The following is a 15417-nucleotide window of genomic DNA, read 5'->3' as shown; positions in this document are numbered from 1 at the left end:
CTCTACATGAGTTCAAGAATTGCTTTTTACTGTGCTATGCATTTCTATTATCCCTATCTCCTCATATCAAAAGCTAACTTTTTCGGAGTGGTCAATTACAAAGTTTCTGCAGTAAACACAATGTCCTTCAACACCCAAAGCCACCCGGGTACTCTCCCTCTCTCCAATTGAATCCAGCAAAACAACAATTTTCCTTTTCCTTCCTTTTGGGTTCCTATGATACATAGCTTTAGTATCAAGTTGCATGCTGAAGAACCACATGCTAACACATACTTTTGCTTAAATACAAACTTTCAAAAAAATGTATGAGTACAGCTAGTGGAAGCATATCCAATGCTGTGATACAGAAGCAAAAAGCCAAAAATATTTTATAAAAGAACCAAAACAAAGAAAAGCGAACATAGAGACTCCACTAAACCTCAGCATCAGACTCTATAAAATGTTATCTCAATGCCAGATCAGCCATGGACCCGTCCATTTACCATGTTGTATAGAGGGCGAAGGCTCCCAAAGCAAAAATAGGTGACAGCAAAAATGACAGCATGAAATTCATAGTGTCTAGATAGAAGTTTCATAATTCTTATCAAATCAAGACTTTAGATCATATCATAGGTCCTATATTATGCAGATTTTTCAACATCAATGTAACAGCTAGATCAGTGGCTGTATCCCACAAAATCTGTCCTTCTGTTAAGTTCTGAAATTTCAATTGTATTCACACAAGATGAAAATAATAACAGACGGTACTATGATCAAGTATTATACTACAACAAGAAATTCAGTTCCACCAAGTCCATTTCCTTAAACTTAAACGAAGAAAAAGTTTAGGCAAAGAAAAGCAGCCAATGGCATTAACACATCACGAGGGAAGACGCTTATTTTCAAGGTGAAAAGAAGATTTAAGGAAGATCTTAACAAGCAGAACATAAAAAGAAACATATCGATGAAGGCACGAGGACTGTTGTAACTCAATGCATCACTATAGTGAAAAGAGAAATAGACAGAATAATTAAGCCAGATGAATCTGCAAATATGAAAAGGCAATTATAGTCAAAGATAAAGCAACAGTTTGTCGTTTCCAAAGTCACATTGCTCATAGAGTAGACCTACCTTAGAATATACAACAGCGATGCTAGAAAGAGTTTCAGATTGTTATAAGATGGGCCATCAAGGGGTTACTTTTTATGCAAAACATAGAATCATAGAGATAATAAACTTACACATGTTCAAGTGGCAGTTTACATTTTTGTGAGTAACTGAGCTAACATTCTTCAAAGCGGCAATTGTGCAGTTACCAAACAATTACTAGAATTAGAAAGAAGGTCACATGATTCCTTAGGCATAGGAAACTTTTCCATCAGAAGAAGAAGACAAGTAACCCAACATGATCGAAAAGTAATGGTCGAAAGGTCACCAACATCCATGTCCATAACTTTTACCTTGACGTTACACAATCTCCTAAGACAACATAATTGGATGGAGCTTGAGGCCTCCAGAAAGCAAGGTTATTAGATGGTCCATTATCTGCAGACATATACAGCATGGCAAGGATTAGGAAAAAAAAAAAAGATATTGACTGCAAGATAGAAATATTTCCTATCGACATAAAACACAACTAAGTCCCCATTAAAAAATCTAAAGCTTGTAGTGGCGGATATATTTGTATGACAAACAGTGGCTTATTAAAAGATACCTTTAGGGGAGACCCATAGCCGATCAAAATTGGTACAAGGAGCAAGAGGGATTGTGTTTCCTAATTGCAGAGCCACAGCTACCTGACTTTGAAGATTAAGAATTAGAGAAATTGCACTCAGTGAAAGATGGAGACATATATCAGTCGATAGCAGAGATATATTTGTTTTCTCTTTAACAGATGTATATCCTCCTGAAATATCTGTCGGATCAAGAATAACAAGACCAGAACCGGCCTCAACCATGAGATCCTTCACCAATGCACGAATCCAGGTATCATTGTCTTTTGCTGCATACCTGTGGGGCATGTGCAAGAATTTTGTCAGATGAATTCTGTACCTTTGTCTTTGCTAGAAAGTTCTGTACTTCAAAAGGTACATATTAAGAGCCATTGAGATTCAGAAAATAAATAATTGCAACACATGGAGTCATAACGATTTAAACACTTAAAAAAGCATGAAGTCTAAGTGTATCCTCAACTAAACTCCCAAGTGCTCCCCCTATAATTCTAAATTTTCTCCCGTCAACACTTGACAGAACCTCATTTTGTAAACTCAGGAAACAAACAGGTAAATATGTTGCAGAGAGAGAGAGAGAGAGAGAGAGAGTAATACGAGGGATTAGCAAAGAAAAAATAGGAATATCCATGTATAGATAGTTGTGATAAGGAGAGAAAAGTCAGGGATCTGAACTTGTTCAAAGAGATAACTGACTCATATGGCAAATGTAAAGAGAGTAATCATTGAATGGAGAATGAAAGAAATACTCACATGAAGCTAAGATCCAACTTCGCTCGTAGCAACTTTTCACCAGAAGAATCGTCTAGGAAGGACTTTGTACTATCATAGAAAGTAAACTCGGGAGAGATGACCTATAACAGAAAATAATCCTTGCCATCAGGAGAAAAGAACTTGGACTGTTCTAACAGAAAGACTAACCTAAATTAAAACTTCATAAATATCATATTTTGCACAAACATATGGAGTTGATTAACTTTCTAGTTTTTACCGGATTTGATAGCCTGTTCTTTTCAATCAATAGTGCTGTCAAAGTGAAAGTGTTCAGAGTAATTGGCCGATGAGGGCATATTTGTCCATTTCCTTTATTATGTTATGTATGGCGGCAATAAAGGTGAAATTGTAATTTTGGCATCTTGGCTTTATTATAAATAAATAACTTGGGGTCACATTGACCTAACCAAGCATTCAGTTCAGTTTATTGTCTCTCAACATGGTTTTAGAGCAAGGGCTAAACTGAAACCCCAACCCCAACCCCAATCTCTTCTCTGCACAACCCTTCTTTTCTCTCTATCTCTTCCTGCCTGCACCCTCTCACACCGCAGTTCCTTCTCACCTTCTCCTTTGCTCTCTTTCACAGTGTAGGGCAACACTAATGAGGTGATTCTTTGAATCTAATGTCTGCCCTAAACCTCACCTCTATGAGATAAACTAAAGCTTCTTGGCGGTCTACAAGAGGTTATTCAATGTACAATGTGGTCCCTAAACTTCCAATTTGTTCAATGTGGTCCCTGAACTATTAGTAAATGTTTAATCTAGTTCCTAGTTTAGTTCTTAGACTATATGAAATTGTTCAATGTTATCCTTCGGTTAATTCAAGTAAATGAAATATGCTGATGTGGCTCTCAATCCGTTAAGTTTGAACGGTGTATAACCCCAAAAAAAAGTTAAACATGGATTATCCAAGTAAGATACTCATCCCAAATTAGGAAATAATAATGGACATGTTAATGCTCTAATTTTTTTTCCTCATCTAAAGTAGATGGATAAAAATATACTCATCATTTTTAAAGATCCAACTCAACAGAAAAACATTAAAGTCATCAAATAACGTCTAATTTGTTGTTTGAGCAAACGGAAGTACTACATTGAACATTTACCGATATTTTAGGGACCACGTTGAACAAATTAAAAGTCCAAGGACGTTAATGCATATTGGGCCAGAGTTTAGTAACCATTTGTATCATTTGCCCTTCTTAAGATTTACACCCACAACGTATAGATAAGTTGAAAGATCCCCTCCACAACGAAAGAAAAAAAATCCAAAGAAAAAAGAAAGATTAATGGTATTTGTTGTCGATAATAACAGCAACATCAATTGTACTAATGATAAATAAGCAACGGGACAAAGGAAAGGGAACCTATAACCGGACCATTAAATACAAAATGACACACGTCAACTTTCATTTCCAATCTAACCAAAACAAACTTTCATTTCCAAGAATATAAAATAAGCATTTATACCTGGCCTTCAAAAGTGAGACTCTCTGTATAACTTGATTCGTTTTGAGAGAGCAAATGAGCATTTGACATGTCCAGGGTCTCAAGTTTGTAGTCCAAACTCTTGGTATCATAATTAAGAGCAGATTTTTCCAGCAATGAAATGTCAACACCATCTTCGAAGGACACGGAATAACTGCTATCATTACCCAAGAATGTATACTTCCGCAAAAGAGAGCCATTCTGATGGATGAATTCATAAAATTGAAAATATCACAATGAGAGTGGCACTTTGACAAATGAAGGATAGCATTGAGAGTACGAATATCTAAATATCTATGACATGTAGCTTAAATGCTTTAAAGAACTTACCGTGTCCTTATCAATTCTAAAGTTCATTCAAAAAAGCACATGACGTAGTAGACAGAAAGTGCGATGAGTAGTTACAGATAACTTCCAGTTTTTTATCACTTCAAATTAAGTGAAACAGCGAAAAGCAAAGTAAAAACAAAATCAAAGAATGGTGATAGAATTGGGTTTTTCCACGGCCAACACATATTCGAGTTTTCCATTCTGACCTTTGGTAAGTGAGATATGAACCAACAATATAGGCCACGGTCCCATACAAACAATCAAAGCAGGACACCAACCTTTAATATAGAGATAAAATCAAAGGCATACCAGCCCTTGAAGGAGATTACATCCTCTAAAATAATGGGTTTTAACTTCCATGCCTAGACTAACAACAGAGAGGCAACTCTTCTAGGGTGGTCCTAGTACAATGAGTCATGTTCATATGTGATTTCCACGAAAATTCCATAGATAAATTTTGGAAGCAAATACATTATAAAAAAATCCAATGGTATTGGATCGCATCTAACAAAAAACAGGAGTTTCTAATTTGTAGCAACATATCAATACCCAAGTCAAGTAGGCAAAAAGAGTGAATAAATCCTAATTGGAAGAATCTAATATAACTCGTCAGATACATAAGATAGTCACCCCTTTTTGCGCGTCAAAGAAAAAATATCTAGTAGTTATCCAGATGCTGGTGAAGACAACTCCATTATAAAATTAAACCAAACTAATATGTGAGGTGGGAAAGAAAGCTTAAGAAAGGAGAACGTGTCTGCATGCACTTGTGTAAGCACAAAAGATACTGTTATGAGCTCTTACATACATTATGGACCTTGAGTAAACCATCCATAGTGCATGCTAAGCAAAGAAAGAGTAGATAATCCCACACTGGTTTGACTAAGAATAAAAGCTACTAAACTGCTTCTATCCCTTCAAAAGTTGGTCCTTTTGGAGTGTGAGATTTAGTGGGACCACCGCTAACTGTTCTAAAAGCTTAAGCTATTAGATGAAGGCGTAATTTAATATTTAATTATTCTAACACCCCCCTCCACGCTTAGTCTGGTCTTTTTGTGTAATACTAAATGTGGACATATTTAATTAGGGAGGTAAATAGGGCTTGGAAAGATTTGAACTCAGAACCTCCAGTTCGAAGACCATGAAAGTGTGAACTTATGCGCACGTTGGATCCCGTATTTCACATCCATGTTGACATATATCCATGCAAAAATTAGCACAGCAAGAAAAAACCAGTGATTTCTATTGGTTCGGCTATAACTGTTCACGAGCTACTAAAAGCCACCCATCCCTTCATGAGCTATAGGCCCTTTCGGACGTAATGCTGGACAAAATAAAAGTTGGCTCCGAAACTTCTGTTTTCATCCATGCCAGCTTACATGTGGCTAAACATTGTGCAAGTTAAAAGCCAGAAAACTGTATGGTAACGAGTTCATACCTCAATTTTGACATTGACAAACCGCAACTTCTTACCACGTCCAATGATTATAATCGGGTCAGTTCTCACCACGTGAAGTTTCCTTGAATCTGCTTTTTCACTCAAATGAATGATCCTTCCACAACCATCGTATACAAACTCATCAACCTCTAAGGCATCTGCTACTAGTTGCCTATCAGGAGACAGGTGCACTACATCTTCATACTGTTTGTATATAGGTTCAGAGAGTATAATATTATTGCTCTTACTTATAGGATCATTCCTAGGATCCATGGTTTCCTCCCTCCCAGTTATAGCTCCTAAAGCTGGCACGAAAAACTCACCCAAAGTAAGAAGGAAATCTGGGACAACAAGGACCCTGGGTTGCTGAATCCGAACAACAACAGATTGGGAAGATGTCCTTGATCTATAGTCCATCAAGAACATCGTAGGACTTGGAATTGCAAACTCCAAACCAGCTTCAGCACTTGTCTTTCCAACGATAACCTTATTTAATGAATAGGAAATATCTCCAGCAGAAGTTGGTCTAGAAGAATCACTTGAAGATCCGAGCATCAACCGCATTTCAGACTTTGTTTCAGGGCGACTGTCAAGAATGGAGAATTTGGGAATGGTAACATAGAGGTCTGTTTCTGATAATGAAGTCATCCGATATGACACCCATAGACCTTCAAGCTGGAAACAGGGAAAACATCAATCTCCTATATAAGAATCACAATAACAGCATAGAAAAGTGCACACCAGAAACAGGGAAAAAAATTGGTATAAAATGCAAGTCAATGAGACTGGCCACATCACACTGATTATGACGACTTGTGTAAAATATCAGTTTAAGTGAAAGAAGCTTGTTGAAATGAAAACACTCGCATAATAGCTGCACTTACAGAAATATTTGCTAAAGGCGACCCTTCATCAATGCCATTGCACAACTCCAACAATGCACAGTCCACTTCAACTGCAATTACAGTGACTGTACGTGACAGCAGAATTTGACTATTCGTGTTGACTTTATCGGCCAGCAATCGCATTGTATCTCTAGAACCAGATGAACCGACACGAAAACTTGGAGGGATCCTTGGTGCTTCACATAAATTCATGAAGACAGAATCCACAATAACATTATATTCCTTATCAGACATCACAGCATGCAACAAGCCCACCTGCTCAAGAAATTGCCAAGGAATATCCACTAAAAGAATTTCAATATGAAACGCTAACTGGGATTGAAAAGGAAGCGAGATGAACAGAAAATGAAGTTCACGTCACATTACAAAATATTTTTGTCGACTAAACCTGAAAAGGTACAATAATAGCTCTACAAAATTGAATCAGTAACAATATAGGTACTGGCCTAAAACTGTATATAAAGAGAAGATCGACATTCAATAATCGAAGCTTCTGCTTTCTGACCATATCGATGTAAGCGGGACAGATAGGCCCATAAAAGAACTTTAAGAGTTATATGGAAAACCAAGGTATGATATTTTTAATTCTTGAGCAGAAAATTAACATCCTCTTAGGTAATTGTGACATCATTGCATTGAACCTAAATTACTTATAATCCTCTATTTTAGGACTCCAAAAAACTTCAACCAGGAAACTATGAAAAACTGTCATAGGCATACTTTATGTAATAGTGACAATACCTTCACTTCCAAAGAAAATGTTGGAATTTTTCTGAAAACATCCCTCAAGCTACGACGCACGTAAACATCAATTCCATGACCTTCCCTAATCATTGGCTTACCAACAGAACCATTGATCCCAACAGTCATGTTTACTCCCAAAATCTGAAATTTGCATTCAAGTTGGGAATGCTTTAGAATTAATAGGTTTTATGGTAAGCAAAATAACTAGAAGAGGAAAGGGAGCAGACGATCTACCTTAGCCTGAAGAAGGTCAACATGGACAGCTGAAGGATCCTTCTCAGGGCATCCATGCCAGCTAATATCATTTGTCACCTGCAGCTGGCCCAGGTCAAGTTGGATGAAGCTGCAAAAGAATTGGAAATATGAAGCCTTATCTATTGGAACATATTATATACACATTAACTGATGAAAACAAAAAGTGGCAATTTTGCACGTCAGGAGGATTCTTGGTAGTTTAAGGAGGAAAAGAAAAGAAAAATAGGATACAATGAAACAAAAAACAATCAGACAACAGCACACCATGCCATATCTCTTGAAACAATTATTGGAATTGAATAGACAGTTGCATCGGCCCAAACAACTTCTTTGAAAAGACCCATTTGGCTATCACCTTCAGGACCCTTGGCTTTCAGATCGTTTTCTGCTAGAAATTCTAGTCAAAATTACATCCTATAGAACCTCAACAACAAAAACTACAACAAGTGTCATCCTACCACCCCTAAACTTTTCAATGTATTATACGAAAACATTTTCTTGGCATATTTGTTTGATTTAACAATGCAGAATTGCAACTCCTACCCACAAAAGACTATTTTTGCCTTTTTAACCCAATAAACCTTTAAAAACTAAATACGACAATGTCATAGCATGACAACTTATATAAATTGGGGAACAAATTGCAACGTCCTCAATTCCATTTTATTTACTATCTTCATGTCCAAATTGAAGGAAAACATAGGAAGAACTGGGACGTTGTCAATCTTCTGAATCTATAATACTTCCAAACATGAATTGCTCTAGCATGTACGGAAGATTCAAGATCCGTCGACTTTCATAATTTAAATAAAATCTTTAAGCAAGGTGAAAATTGAAAAGTATAAGGAAGCAGACAAAAGACTCTACAGAAAAGAGTTGGTGAAGAGATCCAACGAAATAACAAGTAGCCTTTCTAATGCTTTAATCAACTTAAATCTGCTTATAACATACTTTAAACACTTAAACTTAATAGCTTGTATCAGTCCAAGTTTTCATTATTATACAAAAATGTTTCAACCAGCACTTGCCAATTGTCGGGTCAAATGAAATTCCTCAACAAAAGAAAACACATATATTTACTTACTCTTTGCTTAGTGAATTTTTTGGCACAACTATTATAGGAGTGTCAAGTGAGAGATCCAGCTTTAGTGCAGATGAACCATCAATCTCATATTTCTGAATCAACCATTCAAAACCTCCAACTTTATCGACAAGCTTGATGGCCTCTTCAGTATGTGGATTCGCAAGCTCCATAAAATATGCTGTTACCTGCAAAAGCACTCCTTGCTGCTTATGACGAGCATTACAAAGTCAAGGGGGACAAGAAGTCCCCAAAAGCAAGCAATAATGAAACTTAAGGGATGCTGGCGAGAAAAAAAAAATTGAAACCTATAGCTCAGTCGTCTTACAAGCTCTATAAGTCAAGTTAATTAACAATCAAATCAAATAATTAGCACCATCTTCATACATACCTCTTGAACAAACCTGTACAGAAAAACAATCCGAACAGCAGAAAGTCTGCCTCGCAGACTATAATCATATCCTTCAAAGTCATCATCTTCAGCACTATAAGAATTAAATCTAAGCTGCAAAAGATAAATAAGACTCCAATTACAACTAACGAATAAAAGCAAGAAGGAATAAATCAGAAACCAGACACAGCATCATCAGCAAACCACCGGTAACATCATACCTTGATTAAGGACTCGGTGCCAGGGTTACGTATATCACAAAGCCACTTCCAAATGTGATCTGCTCCAAGTGACATATCACATAGTCTAAAATTTCCTAAAGTGCCTTCAATGGAAAGAGAACTTGGATAAACCTGGAAAGAGTTATAAGAAGGTCAAAAGTCTACAAGTACAAGAAAAGAACTCAAAGCATAAGTATATGCTCAAACAAAGACAGGCCAAAATTGATCTTGAAAAGAACTACATTACCTTGATATCTAATAGGAAGCTTTCTTGTACAAGCATTGCAAGCTGAGTACCATCCTCATTATTGAGTAACAAGCAGACACTGTCGACTTTCATGTAAAGATTAAATACAACACGACCTTTACCATAGCCCAATAGCCCTTTAACACGCCCGTTGTCTTCAAACTTGTCCTCGTTAAATAAAGGTTCATCCTTTGAAGTCTCTACCATGTTCATGTCACTGTGTCCAGTGCTTACAGAGCTCAGATCCAAACCAAAACCAATCAAAGCAACCAGGGTGGGTCGATTGCAAAAGAATTCCAATTTGGACATGCTCACAGCCATCTGAAAATGCTCAATGACATTAGAGGTGAAAAAAGCTCATCACTTGTGAAAAATGATTTTTACAAAAAATGAAGAATCCTCTCCATTCTGTGTCCATCTCTCTCCAGCTCTCATCCTTTTGTTACATACCTGAGTATCTATGCCATCATAATCTGGTGAAGCAGAACTTCTAGTTGAAAAGGTTACAGAGACAAAATCTGAACTTTCCATGCCCTGTGCCTCATAAAAGATATCATCAGAAAATCCCATTCCTTTCCCCAAGTCATTTTCATTCATCAAGGCATCAGCGGAACCAAGTCCTGTAATGTCTATGATGTCCGCTGTCCTTGCAGGCTGATTCATAGCCATACTATGCGGATGGATACTTGACTCTGACAAGGATATGAAATCTGGCAAAGCATCCTTGAAGATGTCATCTTCCTCGGATTGCACAGACGACATGTTATGGCCATGGTAATCACTAACACCAGCTGACACAGATGTATTCTCATTCTCCACCACAGAATAGGCCAAATATTGTGGACTAGTTGAAGTACGACTTTGAAGCTCGTCTTTAATTTTAAGAGAGTGAAGCTTAGATTTCACTGTCAGGTCACCTTCACAAATAATCACATGTACCTAAAAGACAATGGCACATATGTCATAACACTACAATTAGAAGCCCGGTCTTTTCTACTGTACCAGTGAAAATGAATTCATTACAAGGGTACCAAGGCTGTACAATCTTCATGAGAATATCACTTCGAAAAACTGACTAAAAACTCTACTGTTTGTGTCTACATGAGACTCATAGGGATACTCCCTCTTGAGTACTGTTAGAGTATCTCACATCGCTTGTCTACAGAGTTTCAATGGGCCTCATATTCACGTAGTTAAGCTTTGGGGTTGGAGTCTTGGACATGCTAACATGGGTTCAGAGCTAGGTTCCACCCAAATATTTTTTCACTTGTAAGGCACCCATTGTCAATTCCACATGTCGTTCTCAATCTGGTTTGCACATGAGTTGTGTTAAGGATCCTAAATCACTTGTCTCTTGGGTTTCAATAGGCCTTATGTTCATGTAGTCTCCCTACAACTTTCAACTTAAATCTTTTTTTGGACTAAGTTCAGCCCCAGGTATTTTGCATGAGAGGCTCCCCATTTGCCAATTCCACGTGCAATTCTCAGTCCGATTTGCACACAACAGGAGGTGTTAAAATATCCCACATCATTTGTCTATGGAGTTTACACAAACCTTATATTCATATAACCTTCCTCTACCTATCAGCTTAAACTTTTAGGTTGGACATTCTAATAGGCATCATTTCCTTCATAAGATCCACATGAAATGCACCCATTCCCGTCATAAGATCCACGATGATGTTCCTTTTGGCAAAAAATTATAAATAAAAAATCAAGGTCCTTTATATGTCTACTCTATGCGTGGATCTCAAGGTTAGCACAGCTCCCTCATAAGATCCGTAAGGTAATAGACCTTTATTACACCAAGTACAATTTTTTTCTTCTTTACCCTTTTGAGTTTCGACCAGGTACACCACCAAAAATCGTTTATTTTTAATTCAAGTTTTGACAGATTCGGAACAGGTGATGGAGAAAGGCTTTCTTGACATTGATGAAGCATAAAATATTTTAACGTTCAATCCAAAGCAGGATGTTGAATAATTTCAGTGACAATAGTGACTGAAAGAACAAAATAAAGAAAAGCTACACAAACCTTCCCACCACCAGCAAGAACTTCAATAATAGATGTCTCTTCAAGAATGATATCACCTGCTCCTCCAGTCTGAAAAATTAGGAAAATCTTAGCATTACATTATCTTAAGCTGATGAGAACAAAAGTCAGTCCCAAGTCAAATCTGTTTTGCATCAAAGAAGGGGAACAATGATGAGAAAACAAAATAATACAGATCTTACCTTGCCATAAATAAATAGCTTGGTTTCCAACAATGAGCCATTAATGACTATGTCAGCAGTTTTGGAATTTGACAAACGGGCCATATCTGATTCAGCACCCTTGTCACTTGTTCCCCCAAGAACATCAACCAATGGAGGAGCCTATACACACATTACCAGAAAAGAGAAGAAATTCAGCAAAATGCACCTAATAGTCGAGCAAAATGAAATATACGTGAATCGCTGTACAAAATATTCTGTATCATACAGAAGCTTGGTATGTAGCTTGTATAAGTCCCTTCAACCAAGCTGCTTTGTGCTCCTCGTCTTGAAGCTCCAAAATCCAAGTGCTAGACGATTCTAGTGCCTGAAAGATTTATTGCCACAGTTTATACAAAACACATGACATTTGACACGAGAGAGAGAGAGACCGCAATGGTAACATGCATTAGGAGTTCATGAATTGCAATATTTTATGTAATGGAAAAAAAAAACTAAAACCAAGAATGCGTAAACTGAATTGGCCTTGCAAACCTGTAGCGCTAGGAGTCATATTATTCTCTCCTTGCAGTTTTGTTAACATTCAATTAGATCATTCTACAAACCTCGAGAATTACAAAGAGATTGGGTTATAACTGGATTTTCTTGGTGCTAAAAAATTTGACTAGTTAGAATTGTAATTGAGTAAAAGCACAATGGTCTTTTTTTTCTTTCAAACACCAAGCCTGCACAATCATTTTTCGTTTAACTGCTGGCTAGAAGCTACTAGAAGAACACTACATTGCGTTTGGATGAGATCATTCGACCATCTAATAAGCAACATTTGAGTTTTATAATTTTTTTAGAAAAGTCACGAAAGAAATTGTGGCGACCTTAAATGCTTAATGTTTTAACAATTTTTTGTTTTTAGTACAGAAAAAGCAAAAACTTAAACCTAAAGGTCAAAAGCCAAATGACAGACCAAACATCCACTTGGATTGACGATTTTGAAAGTTTAAAATCATTGACACGGTTGGGAACTTGAAGGTCTTGGGTTTTCATTTGGAGTTACAGTTATCTTATTTTAACGGCTCGAATTAACGTGTGGACACCTAGAAAATTGATAATAAGCTGGTTGATCAAGAACAAAGGGCTGAAGACTGCACAAAATGCTGAAGAGCGAAGTTGGGCATCAAGTCAACTTGAAAAGGATGCCCACCAGGTGTCATGTCAGGGAGAAAGCTGATCCAGGCATTGGACCTGGCTTAGGTTGGATGCCTGGACCAAACCGCCTCAAGACAAAACCATTCTGTTTGGATGAGTCTTCCAGAGGCCTATGAGTAGGGTTTCCATTAGCTTTTCTATAAATTTGAGTTCTCCTTTTAGGCACAATGTTAAGATACAAAAGGAAGTCAAGGGTTTGCAACTTCGCAATGTAAATTGAGTCAGTTTCTGCGAGAGAAACTGTAAGGGCTAATCATTGAATGAGAGTAACTACTGTAATGAGAAACACTTGTAGAGATGCTGAGTGATTGGTCGAAACATCAATTACGAATATATTTTCTGTTGGTCTCCCTGGAAAAGTAGGTCGAATTGGCTAAACCACGTAGAATGTCGTGTGATTATTCGTTTCTTATGACATCTACTGCATAATGAGACGTATCTTGAAACAAATTGGTGTCAAAGCACAGTTTCATGATGGCTTCAACAGAAAAATAAGAATAAGAGAGATTCAATAGAAGAAACAGTTTAAATGTGAAGTGCATCAAAATATGCAAACTTTGTTAGACGCAAGTTGTGTAAGTTGCTCTGGATAAAAAGGCTTAGATGCTACGACTTTGAGGGCAGAAAAGAGTAAATTGTCAGTGAGGCTGCAGGTGGGCATTGGCTCATGCAGCATGAAATTGAGGTTAAGAAGAACAAAGGAAAACGGTGTGGCAGATGCTGATTCTGGTGATGTTGGGAAGTTGTCAGTCACCATTGATTCATCAACTGATAGATGGTAATTCAAGTCTCCATCTTCACTTCACACAACACCAACAAGAACTGGTTTGGAATTTGTTACTGTATAAATAGCTGAGGATGGAACTACAGAGAGGTAACGAGAGACAGTGCTATTGGCAAGGTCAAGCCACGAAGCCAGTGAAGCCAAATGATGTTTTAGCCACTAAAGACAAAATCAATTGCCTGACACGTTTGAGCGCACTAATATTGCTTTTGCAATATCTATGAGACACGAGGTTGAGTCAGAGAGCCATTGTAAAGCGGCTATGACCGTGGGACACGTCAATGCAATGACAAGGTATATCTCATTGGCCAAGTTTAGTCAAGCCTTCGACATGAAGAGCGCCTATGATGGTTGAGCCCACAAAGGGGCTCGGAAGGGTAGTTAGCAGGGTTATTACAGAGCGGTTGTGACATCAATGCAAACATTGAGCCAAGAGGAGATTTGTCAAAATATTGCCTTCAGTTTGAGCCCGAATTAATAAAGACTTGACTTGAATAATTGTGTGGCAGCTGGGAAAATTAATGAGCATTTTGTATCAAGAGCAAACTTTGGTCAATGCAAAAGCAGAAGTCTGGCAACTCCACAGGAGGTAAGACAGTAAACTCAGGTATCAGGTCAACTTGAACCAAACACCAGAGATGTGTCATTTTCTGGAGAAAACTGAAGTGGTCCCACAGCTAGTCCTGGATCGATTGCCAAATTGGATCACTTACGACCACATATTCAGTCTATTTGGACTGGGGGTCCCTAGGCCTATGTATAGCTTCGACAAGTTTCTTCTACATATTTAAGTGGTCATTTGTCTTTTGGACAAAGTGCCATGTGATGTTTAGGTTTTGTAAATACTCCATAAATTGTGTGAGTTTCAGACAGAGCACTAACAACTATGCGAGGTTGATGAGTAAATTGCATGTAGGCAACAGTTGAGATAAATTGCGTGATTGTGTAATCTTTGATGTAATGTTCATTAACAACTAAATCTTTATGCTCCTTTCTCCACGGACATAGGCCAAATTAGCAAAACGACGTAAACCTTTTGTGTGATTATTTTTTTTATGTGGCTTTCATCATTGCAATCAATGTTTCCCGATATAATTTTCAGTAGTAATCATATCAATGTGGCCTACTAGTAACTTCAGTCAAGGACCCATTTGCTGACTACTAATTTCCAATAGCATGTTTGCCAGCATTGCCATGAAAAAGAGAGACCAATATCTCGATACACAAGTTTTATCTCTACAAGCAAAAGAATAACCCATTACATTGAGAACGTTTCACCAAACGACAAGCATAACACACATATAAAAGTTATCGATTAGCTAAAAGGAGAACAACAAACTGTAACACCATCGTTGTATCTAAAGGCAAATTGACAAAACAAAGTATTTCAATACAGATTTCACTAAAGTAGTAAGATATAAAGAGCTAGATTCAGGGTGGACAATTGAAACCGTTAAAGAACCATCAGGACTAACCTTTTGAGTGTCCATACCCCTAAAACTCACAGCAATACAAAATGAAGCACCACCAATGTTTGTTGGGGGGACTTCATGAATTTGTCTACCAGCCATACTGCATCATCTCAACAGTACCAGTTCAATCAAAAGATTAGAGGTCACGATAAATGTTACGT

General features: G+C 37.4%; 1 protein-coding gene across 3 annotated transcripts in view; it reads right to left on the bottom strand.

Annotated features, from left to right (window-relative positions):
* Positions 1 to 15417, bottom strand: part of LOC115690595 (uncharacterized) — a 58825-nt gene that overhangs the window by 21220 nt on the left and 22188 nt on the right. For all 3 annotated transcript variants that reach the window (XM_056312541.1, XM_030617004.2, XM_056312542.1), the window contains 17 exons: positions 15260 to 15356; positions 12066 to 12164; positions 11819 to 11959; positions 11619 to 11687; positions 10034 to 10522; positions 9584 to 9904; positions 9337 to 9468; positions 9116 to 9229; positions 8728 to 8912; positions 7623 to 7731; positions 7386 to 7529; positions 6624 to 6899; positions 5740 to 6414; positions 3954 to 4172; positions 2463 to 2563; positions 1694 to 1989; positions 1440 to 1524 (listed from right to left, as the gene is read on the bottom strand). In XM_056312541.1, coding sequence (XP_056168516.1) covers positions 1440 to 1524; positions 1694 to 1989; positions 2463 to 2563; positions 3954 to 4172; positions 5740 to 6414; positions 6624 to 6899; positions 7386 to 7529; positions 7623 to 7731; positions 8728 to 8912; positions 9116 to 9229; positions 9337 to 9468; positions 9584 to 9904; positions 10034 to 10522; positions 11619 to 11687; positions 11819 to 11959; positions 12066 to 12164; positions 15260 to 15356 — 3552 coding nt within the window. The remainder of the gene's footprint in view (positions 1 to 1439; positions 1525 to 1693; positions 1990 to 2462; positions 2564 to 3953; positions 4173 to 5739; positions 6415 to 6623; positions 6900 to 7385; positions 7530 to 7622; positions 7732 to 8727; positions 8913 to 9115; positions 9230 to 9336; positions 9469 to 9583; positions 9905 to 10033; positions 10523 to 11618; positions 11688 to 11818; positions 11960 to 12065; positions 12165 to 15259; positions 15357 to 15417) is intronic.

This window comes from Syzygium oleosum, unplaced genomic scaffold (genome assembly GCF_021117445.2).
Source record: "Syzygium oleosum isolate NSW1041296 unplaced genomic scaffold, Sole_v2.1 Sole_v2.06, whole genome shotgun sequence".
Lineage (NCBI taxonomy): Eukaryota > Viridiplantae > Streptophyta > Magnoliopsida > Myrtales > Myrtaceae > Syzygium > Syzygium oleosum.
This window is presented reverse-complemented; position numbering and strand designations above follow the sequence as displayed.